Source organism: Trypanosoma brucei (genome assembly GCF_000002445.2).
Source record: "Trypanosoma brucei brucei TREU927 chromosome 11 chr11_scaffold01 genomic scaffold, whole genome shotgun sequence".
Classification (NCBI taxonomy): domain Eukaryota; phylum Euglenozoa; class Kinetoplastea; order Trypanosomatida; family Trypanosomatidae; genus Trypanosoma; species Trypanosoma brucei.
The window spans coordinates 4069547-4084282 of NT_165288.1; the positions used below are offsets into that span (position 1 = coordinate 4069547).

The following is a 14736-nucleotide window of genomic DNA, read 5'->3' on the forward strand; positions in this document are numbered from 1 at the left end:
TTTATATATATATATATATATTTTTTCGGTTGTACTTATTTTCGCGTTAGAAACGATAGACGTGATCTTTTGTATAACCCATATCTCCCAAGATGCCACCGACGTCAGGGGCGTTGTTAAGTACTGTTCCCGTTGGTTGGTACGCAAGACCACCGCTCATTGCCTTGAGCACATTGGGCGAAGAGCCAACCACCTTCGTCATCATTGGGTCCGGGCCACAAACTAACACGAGGTTATTATCCGCTGGTTCAGGCATAGTTTCTTTTATCATCTGCGGCGTGATGTATCCAATATAACCATTATAGTCACTTTGCGGATTCTCCAACATATCCACGGTGTAATGAACACTAAGGCGGTCAGCATGTTTTTTTGCCGTGCCGTCTAGCATTCCTTTGAGGAGGATTTTGTTCTCGGACCTGTTGGCAAATAGAAGTGAAAGTTTGGTCTTGTCGCCAGGGGTGTCGAGCGAAGCGTTCATGAATTGTAGGAGCGGACATATTCCAGTGCCACCACCAATCAGTCCCACCTCAGCCCATCGGTTCTTCTTGTATTGCAACTTGTATTGAACAACCCGAAAGAGAAGCGTGTCTCCAACATTCATGGAGAACAGATGTTCCGTGAAGCGACCACGGGGTTGTTTCTTAACGAGAAGGTCAAAGTAACCCATTGTTCCATTGGGGGTTATGGGCGTGTATGACCGCATCGGCTGGTCCACAATGTTGGCACCCTCCTTAAGACAGGCTTGTAGAGTACTGCATGGTACAAGATCAAAAGTGTCATCGACACGAGGCAGAAGGAAGCGGAAGATGGCGACATCTTCGGCTAAGTTGATAACCTCACCCAATGCAAGTGGTTTGAACTTTGTGTCAAGCACGGCGTTTGTGCGACACTCAGCTGTATGTTGCTGCGAAGATACACGTGCTTTAAAAGCCGCACCAAGAATGGAGGCAGCAGTAAAAGTAAGGAATTTCATAATCAGAGTACAGTAGTTTAAAATAATATCAATAACTATTACCTATGTTCCTTCGTTTACACTAACCTCACCACAATTTACGAAAACAAGACAGGAGGAAAAAGAAAAACAATGTCAAATGCAGCTTTTCGGATTGGTGTGCAGCATCAAGAAAATTTAGCAACTGCTAGTAGCATCACGAAACTCTAGGTTTAGCGGATAGAAGGGGCTGTGTAAAGAAAGATATCCCACGCCCACGGAGCGCTGCCGAAAAGCCAATATCTGGCAATACCAACTTAACAACGCGTTCTCCACGACGTTCCCCTCTTCCCCCCACTCCTTCCCGTTGGTCCCATTAAATGATGATCGGTTCACCCTTGTGATGCTCTTCCTCTCCTCTTCCCGCTTGACGGACCTGCAAAGGTAGAATACAACACGCACATATGAAAATAAATTCCCGTCTCCTGATACCACAAGCACTGATCGCGTTTCGAAGGAGGAACTAAGTGTCCCACTACCGGAGACACTTAAAACGGAACCAGAAGACGACCTTTAGTTTTCCTGCCGAACGGGGATGGTGCTGGAAAAAAAAACAGGAGTAAGAGTGGGCGCAGAAGAAAGGAATGTGCAAATGCATACTTACCTGCGCCCCTTACTTTTCACCTATCTTGCCAATCGAACTAAGCGATCGTTGACTTCCCTAGCAACAAATCAACCTCTCGCTCCAACTCGGATGCCTGAGCTGCGCACACTTCCATCGCACTCAACTGACAGTCGATGAGGCCGACAAACTTGGCCAGATCATCCGACTGGCGAAGGTGCCGTACAGAACCATTGTGTTGCCTGACACATTGCTGCAGTCGAAGTTTTAAAGTTTCTACTTCATCAAAAAGGTTAATTACAGCCGTGTAAGTTTCCTCACGTGCCTCGTCCACACTGTTGAATGTTGGTCGTACCTGCGCGAAGATAGGCTGAACGGCATCTTCAAAGCGCTGCAACATTGTTCCGATTGCAGCCTGTTTGTTCTTGAGCTCTATGAGTGTTTGTCGTGTGACGTCGGCATTGGCAATAGCCTCTTCAAGGTGGGACGAGTGTGAAAGAATCTCATTCCCACGCTCGATTATCTGCCGGTCACGGAGCATCATGAGCTGTGACAATTCCGAAAAGTCACGGTAATCTTTAGAGAAAGCTTTATCAAACTGCGCCAGTATGGTTGAAAGCATCTTCCCCCTGAGCTCTAACGAAGCTTGCTTACCTGAAATTGCAGTGGGGTCGCCCGCTCCTACTGTTCCAGTAGCTCCAGCGCTTTGATTTCCTCCAGTGACACCAGCGCCTAGGGAGGGACCCAACCCTGCTCCTCCCGCGCCGGCCGTTGCTGGCGGGGCGTTGCCACCCGTTTCAGATGGTTTTGTGATGGAGCTAAAGGGACCGCCTCCAGTGGTGGCCGCACCAGCAGTAGCATTAGTTGAGGCAGGGTTAGTTGGTGCGGTAGCGCCGGCCCCAAACCCAGCGAAAGGCGTAGGCGCTGCACTCGGGTTGCTTCCAGAAGCTGGTGGTGTAGCACCGAAACCGCCAAATGCAGCTGGTGCACCGGCTTTGACTGTGTCACCTGAGGGGGGGTTTGTAACCATGGTCGTTGCCGCTGGAACCGCAGTAGCGGTGCCCGCTGTTGGATTTGTTCCGGTGTTTCCAGGATTGGATGCACTCCCGTCAAAGGTGGTGTTTGCCGGGGTCGCCCCACTTGCCGGTGTTTGTCCAACCGCACTGGTTGCGGCGCCAAACCCACCTGTGCTAGGTGCAGTTGCGGTAGTCCCTGTAGTTGAAGTTTGGCCGAATCCGGCACCAAAAGGATTAAGGGTTGTCTTTGCACCACTGCCGAAGCCACTGAACCCTGAGGTGGGAGCAGCGGACGTGCTAGGCGCCGCTGCAGCGCCGACCCCTGTTGGCACAACAGAGTTGCCACCTTCGCCCTTACCCGGAGTCGCTCCAAAACCGAGGACGGTTTGCCCAAGTACAGGTGCCGGCTGTGTGGCACTGCTTGTTGATTGCGCTCCGACGGCAAATCCTCCTGTGGAGGGACCACTCCCGAAACCGCCCATCCCTGCTGCCGGAGCTGAGCCTCCGGACTGGTTCGCGGTTTGGCCGAAAGGGTTTGTTACTCCTGCTACGGACTCGGTGTTACTCTGTCCAAAGGATCCGAAACCTAGCACGGGGGCAGCAGCAGTAGCGTTTGTGTCAACTGCCGGCTGTCCAAATCCCCCACCAGATGGCGCTCTTCCTCGCACAGCAAAGCCCTTCATTCCGTTCTTTTCTTATTAATTGCCTTTCCCTCTTCAACTTTACTTCCTGGCACCCCTCTTTATAGTGTGGTATTCGTTCTGTAAATGCGGGCCCTAACGAACCTAATCTAACCTTTAGGAGAATCGGACCAAATATCTCGTTAGAGAAAACCGTGTCAATGAGAGACGTGGGACAACAACGAAAATCGGAAAAAATATTTCGGGTTTAATGGTACGTGAATGTTCTTTTCCTATGGTCCAAAATGTACAATTTTTACTCTTGCTTCCACAGAATGTTAGAAAATAGCCAGGAACCCTTGTGCGAGAATGTCAGTGGCGGCCGTTCCACGAAACCACTCACCTTCGCACCCCATAGTGGATCATGTAAGCAAATATAGCTTGTGCCCGCTCGGCCATCCCGTGTGAAAAGCACTTCTTCACCGCAGATTGAAAGGCAACCTCTGATATTGGGACGTGCAAATCACACATACGTGAAAAAAGTCGCACAGACACCTCCCAAGATGCGCCAGGTGGTGGGGCCCGTTCCAACGCATACTGAACTGCGTCGTGCACTTTAGCCGATGGCAAGTAAAAATATCTGCGAACCGGATCATCCAAAAGTTTATCCAAGAACCAAAGGGCCTGTCTCCACTCTCCCTCTCTGGAAGATTGTAACAGTAAGTGTTCGTATGACTCGTTCTCCACCTTAATCCCCTTGGCTTTCATTACACGAGTCCACGAAAGTGACTCTCCGGCGGTGTTGGTGCTTCTTAGCATGACATTGAAGGCTCTTCCTGTGGCGTCCGCACCGAAGTGTTTGGACAACTGCTTCTGACAAAGAAGCCTTGATGCCAAAGACCCCTTCTGACACTTATTCAACATACGAAACAGATCGAGGAAGATGTCAACAGCAATATGGTCTTGTGGAACGACAAGGTCCTCAGGCTTACTGTACACTAGGTACTGCTGCAATGTGCGCAAAGCCTCTACCCAACGATTACCACGGATGCATGCCTGCAACAACTTTTGCGTTGCGTCGCGGTCGTCAGCAAGCAGCAGGTCACCTTGTTGAACCATTAGTGACGCGTAGTAAAGAGCCAGATACCACTGTTGTCGCAGTATCCGACACATATGGTAAACAGAAACCATATTCGGGGAAACAACCTTGTTGCGAGAGACGGAACCAAATCCATCTCCCTTATCTTTGCTTCCACCCTCAGGGTTTCTTCCACCCACCATGAAGCATTCAACTACCCGGCATGCCATCTGCCAGTTTTCTCTACACATGGTAAGAACCGCTAGAGCATCGTTAATTGGAGACGATGTGGTTATATGCACGTCCGCTGTGTGCGCGAGGCCCAGCACACGGATTGCAAGACTCCACCACGACGGAGCTGAGGAGCCCAAGATTGAGTCCTCTGCCCTCCTTTTCTGCTTTCGCTCTTCTGTTGTACCCTGAGTAAGGCGCCCTTGTGAAGCACGGTAGATGCTGCGAAGGGCAGCTGCTACCTCTACCTCTGTCCACGCAACAGGGGAAATTTCACCAAAGCACCGCAGCACCATCTCCCAGCGACCCGCGCTACTGAACAGCTCCATCGCAGCCCCCAACACTTTAGGGCTTACCGTAACGTCAGACAACATCCGAATCGCCTCTTCCCACCGACCCTCTCGCGACAATTTCCTCGCGCAACTCACCGCAACACTGTCGCTAAGCATAAACTCAACCTTCTCCGGCAGCCGTACGAAATCATCCACATTATTCTGATGGATATGCCGTACAATTGGCGCCATTTCCGGGTGGTAAATCAAGCGCGTTACCTCAGCACCCGCTTCGTCACTTTCTACAGAGAATAAAAGGGCTGTTTTAGCAAGTCGCCGCAAGGGCAGACAAGTGCAGTCGGTTGTGGTAATGGCAGACTTCTCTGCAACCACTTCGGTCGACACCTCCGATACCACGTTGTCCTCCTTTTCGCATCCTTGTGGAAAGAGTTTTTTTGGTTGATAACTCATGGGGAGTTTCTGGATGTGGTCCTGCTTCTGTTGATGCATTTGATGCAGCTGGGCGTAGATATACCTGACAAGTGAAGGCATGTCATCACCACGTGCCAAACGAGACAGAAAGAAAGCGAACAACTTCGAGGCACATGACCGAGACTTCTCTCCACACACCGAGTGAGAGTCCGCAGAGGAGGAGGAGAGCGAAGGGAAGATGGAACTCGAGCAAGCACCATGGGACCCTTTACCGCCTTCGCTGCTCATGCGTGACGGGCCCGTCAGGGGCTAGTCCCACTCCGTCTTTTCCTTCCTACAGTGTTCTGGTTTCTGTGACAAAGAAGAGAAATCTTCTTGGTAACAATGTAGATGAAAGTTAGAATGGAGAGAGAGGGAAATTTTCGCCATTGTGCTTCCGTTCCCTCCATGTTCGATTGCAACCATCACACAACCGTTATAGTTTCCTGACAATCAATTACCGTGCACAGCACAAGGAGCATCAACCAAACTACAACAGGGAGAAAGTAAACGCACAACCCTGATGTCAATAAGGCAACCATACGGGTAACAACAGACGCCGATCAGCCAAAACCCTACCAGTATCGGACAGCACACAATATTCATTCACTTAAGCATTAGACCTCCGTGATAGGTACACGTTACCCGCGTTGTCCATTGTGTAGCCTAAGGAAACAACGTTATCCCGCACTGAAGCCTGAGATACGCGGAACCACTCAACAGCCTCTTGTCTGGTTTGAGGTGAGAGATGTTTTGCCTTCATTTCAGTGTACAGGGAGTGCAACTTCAATACTGACCTCGCCACCTCGCTAAATGGTACAGCAGACCTTCCATCGTTTGTCCACTGCTTCAGGAAAGTGTCAGTAAGACTCTTTAAATCTTCCCTATTCACTCCTGAAAGATCAGGTCCACCCACTGATTTACTCTTTTCGTCGGTTTCACTGAGCGCTGAGGTGGAAAGAACTGACACAGGGGGTTCACTCGTTGCAACTCCTTTGTTGTTGCTCTCCTGGGTTTTGGACGCAGACATCTTAGTCTTGCCTCCAGTGCTATTCTTCATTTCCACTTCACTTTCGTTGTCGTTTCTGTTAACAGCGCCGTTACTTTCGAATTTGCTCCTCTTACCAAAGGAACCTTCACTACCTTTGTCCCACAAATTTTTCGTATCCTGGCGTTTTCTGGGCTTTTCATCGTTCGAAGAATATCCTCCTCCATCTTCACCTTCATCTTGATAATCATCATCAATATAGCTCCGCTTGAACTGAACTTTGCGCGTATCTACACCCGAGTACCACGAGCTTGAGATGCCTTCTCCGTCCTTTACTGTGCCCGCGCGCTCGCAACGGAGTGCGTGAATTGGTGTGTTGAGAGGCTTCAAGTCAGCAACACCAACATCACCATCCACGATTGCGGGGAGTGTTAGCAGAAAACAGCTCTTCTTTTCATACCCCGGGAGCGGTAACGAACTAAAACGCAGCTCCTCTTCCTCCTCCTCATCATCATCACCGGATAAGTGCGGTAAGCGAAGTGCACCACGATATACGGAACGGGTTGCACGACCCCATGCACTTCTCGGTGCTTCTAGAATATGAAGTGTCTTAAGGGAATGCACATCCGAACCGGGCAAAGAAGTCACTGAAAAGAGGCGAAGCCCCGAATCCTTTTTTTTCGACTCCTCCTCCTCCTCCTCATCCCCCGAGTGCTCGCCGCTGTCAATAATGTACCTCACAACATGATGCTGTTCTGTCAAAGCGTCAGCTGCTCGTTGACGCTTTTCCGCTGCCAGGCGCGCATCCTCCTCGATTCGGTGCCTCGGTAACACAACAGGCACCACATCCAAGGTCTTCCGTATCATCTACCTTATATCGGTGAGTAGAAGGGAAAGAGTGAACCATGCTGAAAGTAGAAAATAAAGGAATAATCCACCAGAGGAACATTAGGGACCGTCAATAACACAGTAAAAAGGAGAGAAAAAAAGAAGACAGCAGTTCGAAGAACAAATAAAAATCACTCGCGCGTACACTATGAAGCGACTGTCACTGTTTTGAAGGATAAAGTGATTGGTATACACTTTTCCTACCGCTTTTGTGGAAAAACTAATAGACGTGGGTGGGTCCATACAGATAACTCACTTTCCGCCCCCCCCCCCCAATATGTAAACGATACTAAGGCCTCTGCCCAGCTGACTGTGCGGAGTCACAGATCTCCTGAAGTTTCGCAAGAAGCTCACTCCACACAGGGCCCTTCGTTGGTGAACATAACAAAAAATTGCACCCTGCACGCGCAGCTGCAACTCTATCCTCATCTTCATCGCCAATATGAATCCAGTGGAGCATCGATGTTACACCACACTTCTTGCAGGAGGCTATAATTCCCTGGGGTGATGGCTTGGCAGCACCAACGGCGTCAGCGAAGAATAGCTCTCCAAGTAAGTCGGTTTCCCCTTGGTCCTTCAGCATTTCACCAATTACTGCGACCAGCCGTGAGTCAGTATTTGAAACAAGTGTTGGAGGGTCACAGCAAACTCCAGGGGGAACATCGTTTTCCCGCCATTGTTTGAGGGCTCGGAGTGTTGGAAGGGCTTCAGGAAGCCAGCAGTAGGGTTCCGGTGTGGAAAACCGACGCAATGTATTTTCGATAAACTCGCGCCAGTCCTCCCCCTGCCGTACCTCCTCAACTGCAGACATCATTGCCTCGTCTTGATGACAAAAATTTCCCTCCCGGTCAAATGTTCCATCCACAACACGGTACCAAAAACTTAATACTTCTTCAGGTGCTACGCCACCCAAGGGCATTTCTTCTCCATCGCCCAAACCGTTTTCCATCCAGACTTTGCGAGACTTCGATATTTCTGACTTCATGCTGCGTTTGAAGCTTGCCTCAAGGTCTCTTTCATCCATAGCTGGAAATTGCAATCCCTTGCGCGCAAGAAATCGAAGAAGGTCACAGCCATACTGGTAGCCGGCCGACCGCCGAACGGCCAATAAAGTGCCAACAAGATCGAACGAAACGCCCACACGGTCACCCATATTTCCGCGGTGTAATAAACGGTGCGTTTGCGTAAATTTTTGCTGTTGTTCTAAAATGCCCCCTGTTTAAAAGAAAATCCATGTAAACGAGCAGTGGTATCGAAACACTGAGAGTTAACAGTATTTCACGGTAGTACGTTGCCAACCACAAAAAGATGTTCCACGCCCACCAAAAAATTACTCTCACAAAGCACCAGAGAGTTACACCACCACTTCCATCACCTGCCACTTTCTGGCACACAGTAGTAAAGTGCAAACGACTCACCTGATATATCATTAAAACAAAGAAAACATTTAGTCACTGTCCCTCACTTAGACTCCCACAGATGCGCTCTTTTAGACAAGGAAACCCTTCTCTAACGTGATCAGTAAGGACGGTCTCATCAGTGTCCTCTTCCTCGTCATTGCCTTCTTGGGAACTAGTGTCTTCATCCCCTTCACCGTTAGTTTCCTCATCCTCATCGATTACAACTTCCTCGTCAGTACCCTCTTGGGAGCTGGTATTCTCATCTCCTTCACTCTCAGTCTCCTCTTCCTCATCAGTGTCCTCTTCCTCACTTTCTGATTCTTCCTCTTCATCATCCTCAATGACAGTCTTACGGGCCGCCCTGTCCCTCATCTGACTGTTCCGTTCCCCCTTCGCTGCAATTTGGCGCATTCGGGAAAAAAGGACAGAATCAGGTGGAAAGTGGTGGACTTCGTCAACCACAGCGAGCGGGAGGCTATGCATCAAAAAGGAAGGTCCGTACATGGTAAAATATTCACAGTCCTCGGGAACTTCAACACCCTTGTCTGTCGACAGGTCGGGAGACCACGAGAAGTAGCTGGTTTCACCGTTACGTAGAGCGGTTGCACAGCTAAATACGTCGCGTGTCAGTACCCCGGCCAGACGGGCCGCGACCACATCCACGTTGCAACTACCACCTAGCATGAGCACTTTCGCAGAATGACTTGCAGACTCGGTAAGAAGCGTACGAAGAATCCGTTGGTATCCTCCTATGGTTAAATTCAAAAGGCCATAGGGATCTCCAGATAAGGAATTCGACCCACAAACAACGACTACTGCTCCCAACTCGACCCCGGCCCTCCTGAACGCAGAATAGATGCCACGCTGGGCCATCGGCACAACAAGAGCGTCAGTTGCCCCCACAGGCAGTGGAATGTTCATGGTGTAGCCGCGTCCCAAACCACTCCCTATTTCTTCCAACGAACCGGTTCCAGGGAAGATTCCTATACCGTACGCATGAAGAGATAGGGTAACTACTCGAGGATCCGACAGAAAAGCCTCCTGCGCCCCATCACCATGATGAGCGTCAAGATCAACCGCAAGAACCACATTTCTATTCGCTGGTAGAAGTTTGCGTAACTCTAATACGGCGAGAACAACGTCATTGACCAAGCACGAACCCCCAGCTGAAGCGCGCTTTGCATTATGTTTCCCACCCATCCAATGAATAGCGGCGAATCGGGATGGCTGTGCGAGCAAGCGAGTGGCCGCAAGTGTACCTGACACAACGGCCTGAGTGAATCGCCACATACCAGAGAAAGGCGCGCTGTCACCCACGAGGTTAAACCTTTTGTCCCCATTTTGTGGGAAAAGCACGAACGGTGGCAGGGGGGCTGAGCAACGTCTAGAAGCGAATCTTTTTGATGGCGTGCCCCTTATATTGCTGCATCCTGAAAATGAGAGAACGTGCTCATCATCCCCCGAAGCCACCTCGCGTAAACTCAAATAGCGCACGTATGACTCGTCGTGGAACACAGTCATATCTTCCACATCAACACTTGGTAGATTGCGATCGACCCATTCAAAAATGTCATTACAAAAGGCAGCTTCACCGCCTACTTCCTTCCGGGGGAAAGGGGTGCAGCCGTAATGACGCACCATATCAATGATGAGTTTGTTGTGCTGAAGCGCGGGAAGACTAGCGGGTGCATCGACATCGGTACTAACGATGACTGCTACCGGCGGGATGGAAGCAGGAGGCTCCACAACCATAGCTGGGCATGCAATCAGTTGGTTATATATTTAAATGTACACTATGATTTAGAATAGCAGTCACAGACTTGAGAAAAATACTTCAAGCCTAACATCTTTTGTGCGATGTGTGGTTGAGAAAATTTTTTGTCTCCGGTTTCAGCATAACAAGCGAAATATGGATAGATGCAAAAAGCCAGCAGTCACCTTTTCAACCGCAGACCAACGGAGTGGTGGGGTAAACAAACGTCGGAGGGAAGGTATGCATGTGAACGTGCCTTTCTAACCCATGGTATATTGCTTTAATCACCTCCCACTTCACGCGGTCGCCGGGAGAAAATAAAATGCACTAATGAGGTGCAGTCCACCACCCCAGTTTCTCCCACGTATTTAATAGTTCATTGCACGAATGCAGAGAAAAAGGTACACATGCTCCACCAGTAGCGCTCATGTCGGGATCACCCTCGCATAGATATTAACCAACTACATCCACGCATACCACTTTGTCTCTTTCTTTCCTTATTTCTTGACACCTGCGACGAACTCACGACAATAACGGCAAATTACAAGAAAAAAAAACATTTCCAACGTGAAGCACTACCCAAGACCAACTGTGCAACAGATAAGAAACGAGCAAAGGTGGTGCGAATCTTTAGACAAACACGACACGTAACGCAACCTCATGGCAACAGTCCCGCCTGGTAGGCGAATATACGCGCTCCGCCCGCAACTGCTACAGCTTCACTTACGCTAAGAAACGAACTAATGACAGAGATGAGGAAAAAGAGAGGGAGGGTATAAATTTATCTGAGATTGATTGTATGAGGGTAAAGTGCGCATGTGAACTCTGTGTGACACGTCACATTAACACCGCGGTTCACCATCTCCCGTCTTTCCGTTCGACAAAAAAAAAACGTATTAACAATGACGTGAAGGGTCAGCAGATGCATCTCATGGCGTGTGCGCTGAGAGAGAGAGAGGGGGGGGGGGGGGGTGAAAAACGCACAGTTTGCATTGGGCGCAATCCATGTAGCAGAGAACACGTATACACACATATGTATATGTATACATATGTGTATGTTTATTAAAAAAGAAAAAAAACGAAAAATTATATCACAAAAAGTGTAAAATACTTAACGTTGTAAACTTCACTCTTTAAAGAAAACAACAACAACTCCCACACCACTACGCTACAGACGCTTTTCAATACAAGTCGAAAAATATTATTCGACCAACAGCACTTCCAGAGGTTTCTATCCATCTATTTTCCTGTTAGCAAGCTTACGAACTGCCTCCTCCCGCCGTCGTTCCTTCCACTCCCTCCACGCCGCCTGGACAATTAGAGCTGCTTCTTCGCGCAATGCGCGGTGCCGCATCAGCGAGGCCGTCGCGTGTGTGGGAAACTTTCGCGACTTGCAGTCAAATGCTGTCAGAAGCTTCATGGCACGAAACGATGAAGAGGATCTAGAGTCACCCTCTGCCCGCATGCTGCGAGTTAAAGAAGCCAGAGCACCTCGAGACCATTTCGGCGACGGCGCGAGTAGTTCATCTTCAGGAGGTGTGGGGAGCTCCGTGTTTTCAACTGCAGAATTCACACAAGTCCCCACGGGTTTCGATGACAACGAAGGACAACATAAACCGCCCTCGCCTCCAGTCCTATCCGCCAAATTATCGTTTCCCTCACCGTTGAAGCTGGTGTGACGTTCTGGCCCGGAAACATACGTAACAGTCATCACCGGATGGTTGACCCCCTTATTAGCACTCACCGAAGGGGAATTGTAATGAGCACAGTTTCCACACTGGGAGTGAAGGTTGGGGTGCTGCATCCACATCCTTTCCGATACCCCGATGACGTTAGCCGCACAGGGGCATGCAGCACAACAAGGCTGGGCTACGGTTCCTGAACAACGCCTTCCACTACCAAAAACAGAGAAACAGTTTGACCCTCCAGGGTACCGATGTTCGGGGTAGCCCTGAGGGTCACCTGACGATGGCTTATAACAGACACATCGGCAACAGGAAAAGGGGTCAGAGTGCTGCGGTTTCACTTCCCTCGAAATGCTCTCGTATTTTTGATGGAGCAGCGTCTCGTGCACGTAACGGGTTGAACGACGAGCCGAAACAAACGCCAACAGAACATCATATGGATGGCGCTGCAGTGTGCCATTACCGTTCTTTGATTCATCCCTTATTTTCAACCCGCCCGTCGCAAATGCGGTCTCTCCAACTCCAGGAACACATCTATGAGGACAATCTATTGGTAAATTCCCTCCGCATGACACTACCGGAGGCCCGGTACAACCCAGCAAGTGAGAAAAATTCGGTTTACAGGGACATCCTTTCCAGTACCTAACGAACTCCGACACCTTTGCTCGACTAAAAGCTTGCAGAATTCGGACGCACCACGTGACCGACGGCACGAATTCTCCACACCCAAAGGGTCGCCTGGGCTCTGAACACACCCCATAAAGGGATTTTGCTCCCTGAGCAACTCCATTTGATAGCCGTTGTCCCACCGCCCCTTGACCATTGCCTACACGTGACGTTCTCCTGTTCCATGGTTCTGCCAATCCAGCTCGGTGAGACGAAAACAACTTTCTTGGCATATCCCGTCCATTCATTGGTGTGCTTCCCGCCGACTGCCGAGAACGCGCTCCCCGGTTGCCCTTCGCAGCGGGGTCTGTGTAAGCTGAGAAGTCACGTACTATGAACGGGGTTGCAGTTGGTGTGCCGTCCTCCTCTTTAGGATGAAATACGTAAGTGGAGTTGTTCCACTGAGGTTGAGCAGCGGGCGCTAGCGGTGAACTGTAGCTTTGCCAGTTATTTGGTATCCTTGACAAGCTGTTACCTCCTCGACGAGGATCTATGGGTGTCGAACCGGCCGGCCCCCAGCCGCTAGGCCCAGACGGCCCCAATCCCCTCTTCGGTCTTTGATGTTGTTCCTCTTCTATCAACGGCTCGGGGTTTCCAGCCATTGCGACCTCGACTCTGCGTGGCAGGGTTGTTGTGACGATGACACTTTGGGGGGGCACAGATGAAGGGTGTTTCTTCGACCCCATTGCTGCTTGTACCCTCGGATCGTAACCGCTACGCTTGTGAAGTCGTTTACACTGCTGTATGCGCTGACGCACTTCGCTTAACCATACGTTCTCCCCTTTGCTAAGTTTCACCACTGATGACAGCCAGCGTTCACACTGCTGAAAGCGGTTAACAGCTGCCTTGAATGCGTTTTTGCCACTAAGCCAGGCACCGTGGATATCCAACACGCGGGCGAGAAGACAAACCTCTTCTCGCCATTTGATGTACGTGTTAATTGTTCTATCCCCCGCCGCTGCATTGGCGCCACCAGGCTCCACTGAGCTGAACTGCGATAATCGATTGAGCCGCGAACGCTGCATGTCATGTTGACACACTCGTTTCTCAATGATTTCCTCTGCTATTGAAATTAGGGATAACGCCTCGTCGACAAGACCAAGCTCATACTGTATCTGTGCCAAGTTAAAGTACGTTACCCCAATCGTCTCCACATTCAGTGATTCTTCCAACTCCAGGGCTCGACCCATGCGGCGTGCAGCCAGATCATATTCGGCTATCTTAAAGTGGTACAACCCAATGTTATTCTCTATAATAGCTACGGCACGCTCGCGCGCTCTCTCGTGCCGCTTAGTAAAATATGGAACACAAACCACCCGTACTCCACCCACGCACTTGAGACCACATGACCCACCCGCTTGAGTACCTAAAGGGGACCCCGGTGAGGCCTCGCTATCGTTGGATAAGGGAGAAGACAACGAATCGTTACCAGAAAAGAATGGAAAGTCCTTTCCTGCGCCTTTTCGTGTCATTGACTCCACGTTGAGAAGCATTTGCAGTGCATGGGTGTAGCGCTTCTCGTTGAGGAAGCGCAAAGCCGTGACATTCGCTACACGGATGTAATGGTCCGCCCGTCTCGACAACGTATCTTCAAGATCAAAAAGCTGCTGAATTGCGGTGCGTGTGGTCTCACATGTCTCACTTTTCGGCAACGCGTGTTCGGCGTCCTCTGACAAACTAATAGTACTATCCAGTCTATGAATATAAAACCGTTGCTGGAAGACATACTCAGCCGCTTCGTGCAGTTTCTCCTGCAATTGGGGTAGGTCTTCCTCGGGTCCGTTGGCTGCACTTAGCGATTTCTCATAATTTCTATTCCTACCGTGCGGGGAGGCTCCTCTGCGAGTGGCTCCCGCCGGCGTTTGCTGCTTCATGATGCTGGGACTTGCTGCCGCTTTCCACTTGCAGCACCCACAACTTCTGTAAGTGGGAAGACAATGGTTACAAGCGAAAAAAAGGGGGGGATTTCTTGCCTAGATCACCGACCGCACCACGCCTTACCTGAAGACTGTGCAGTAGACGGTCCGATGTTGATCCAACGGTTTCTGTAGGGCACAATAAGACGGTGGGAAAAGAGCATGGAAATTAAAGAAACAGAGTACCAGTTGGTCAATA

General features: G+C 50.0%; 6 protein-coding genes and 1 pseudogene across 6 annotated transcripts, besides 2 other annotated features; all 7 read right to left on the bottom strand.

Moving 5' to 3' along the window:
- Nucleotides 1-26: a sequence feature (AT_rich).
- A 20-nt stretch (nucleotides 27-46) lies between these two features.
- Nucleotides 47-973, bottom strand: Tb11.01.7190 (NADH-cytochrome b5 reductase, putative; the record flags this gene model as incomplete). The annotated part of the gene is made up of 1 exon (XM_824520.1): nucleotides 47-973. One exon carries the CDS (start codon nucleotides 971-973, stop codon nucleotides 47-49), a length of 927 nt encoding a protein of 308 aa, XP_829613.1.
- Nucleotides 974-1632: 659 nt separating this feature from the next.
- On the bottom strand, nucleotides 1633-3252 carry Tb11.01.7200 (hypothetical protein, conserved; the record flags this gene model as incomplete). Its single annotated transcript, XM_824521.1, has 1 exon — nucleotides 1633-3252. One exon carries the CDS (start codon nucleotides 3250-3252, stop codon nucleotides 1633-1635), a length of 1620 nt encoding a protein of 539 aa, XP_829614.1.
- Nucleotides 3253-3588: 336 nt separating this feature from the next.
- On the bottom strand, nucleotides 3589-5490 carry Tb11.01.7210 (annotated as a pseudogene).
- A 361-nt stretch (nucleotides 5491-5851) lies between these two features.
- Nucleotides 5852-7096, bottom strand: Tb11.01.7220 (hypothetical protein, conserved; the record flags this gene model as incomplete). The annotated part of the gene is made up of 1 exon (XM_824522.1): nucleotides 5852-7096. The coding sequence occupies one exon, from the start codon at nucleotides 7094-7096 to the stop codon at nucleotides 5852-5854; it is 1245 nt and encodes a 414-aa protein (XP_829615.1).
- A 310-nt stretch (nucleotides 7097-7406) lies between these two features.
- Tb11.01.7230 (hypothetical protein, conserved) lies at nucleotides 7407-8270 on the bottom strand (the record flags this gene model as incomplete). Its single annotated transcript, XM_824523.1, has 1 exon — nucleotides 7407-8270. The coding sequence occupies one exon, from the start codon at nucleotides 8268-8270 to the stop codon at nucleotides 7407-7409; it is 864 nt and encodes a 287-aa protein (XP_829616.1).
- A 298-nt stretch (nucleotides 8271-8568) lies between these two features.
- Nucleotides 8569-10269, bottom strand: Tb11.01.7240 (histone deacetylase; the record flags this gene model as incomplete). The annotated part of the gene is made up of 1 exon (XM_824524.1): nucleotides 8569-10269. One exon carries the CDS (start codon nucleotides 10267-10269, stop codon nucleotides 8569-8571), a length of 1701 nt encoding a protein of 566 aa, XP_829617.1.
- Nucleotides 10270-11292: 1023 nt separating this feature from the next.
- Nucleotides 11293-11333: a microsatellite.
- A 168-nt stretch (nucleotides 11334-11501) lies between these two features.
- Nucleotides 11502-14495, bottom strand: Tb11.01.7250 (hypothetical protein, conserved; the record flags this gene model as incomplete). The annotated part of the gene is made up of 1 exon (XM_824525.1): nucleotides 11502-14495. One exon carries the CDS (start codon nucleotides 14493-14495, stop codon nucleotides 11502-11504), a length of 2994 nt encoding a protein of 997 aa, XP_829618.1.
- Nucleotides 14496-14736: the final 241 nt, after the last annotated feature.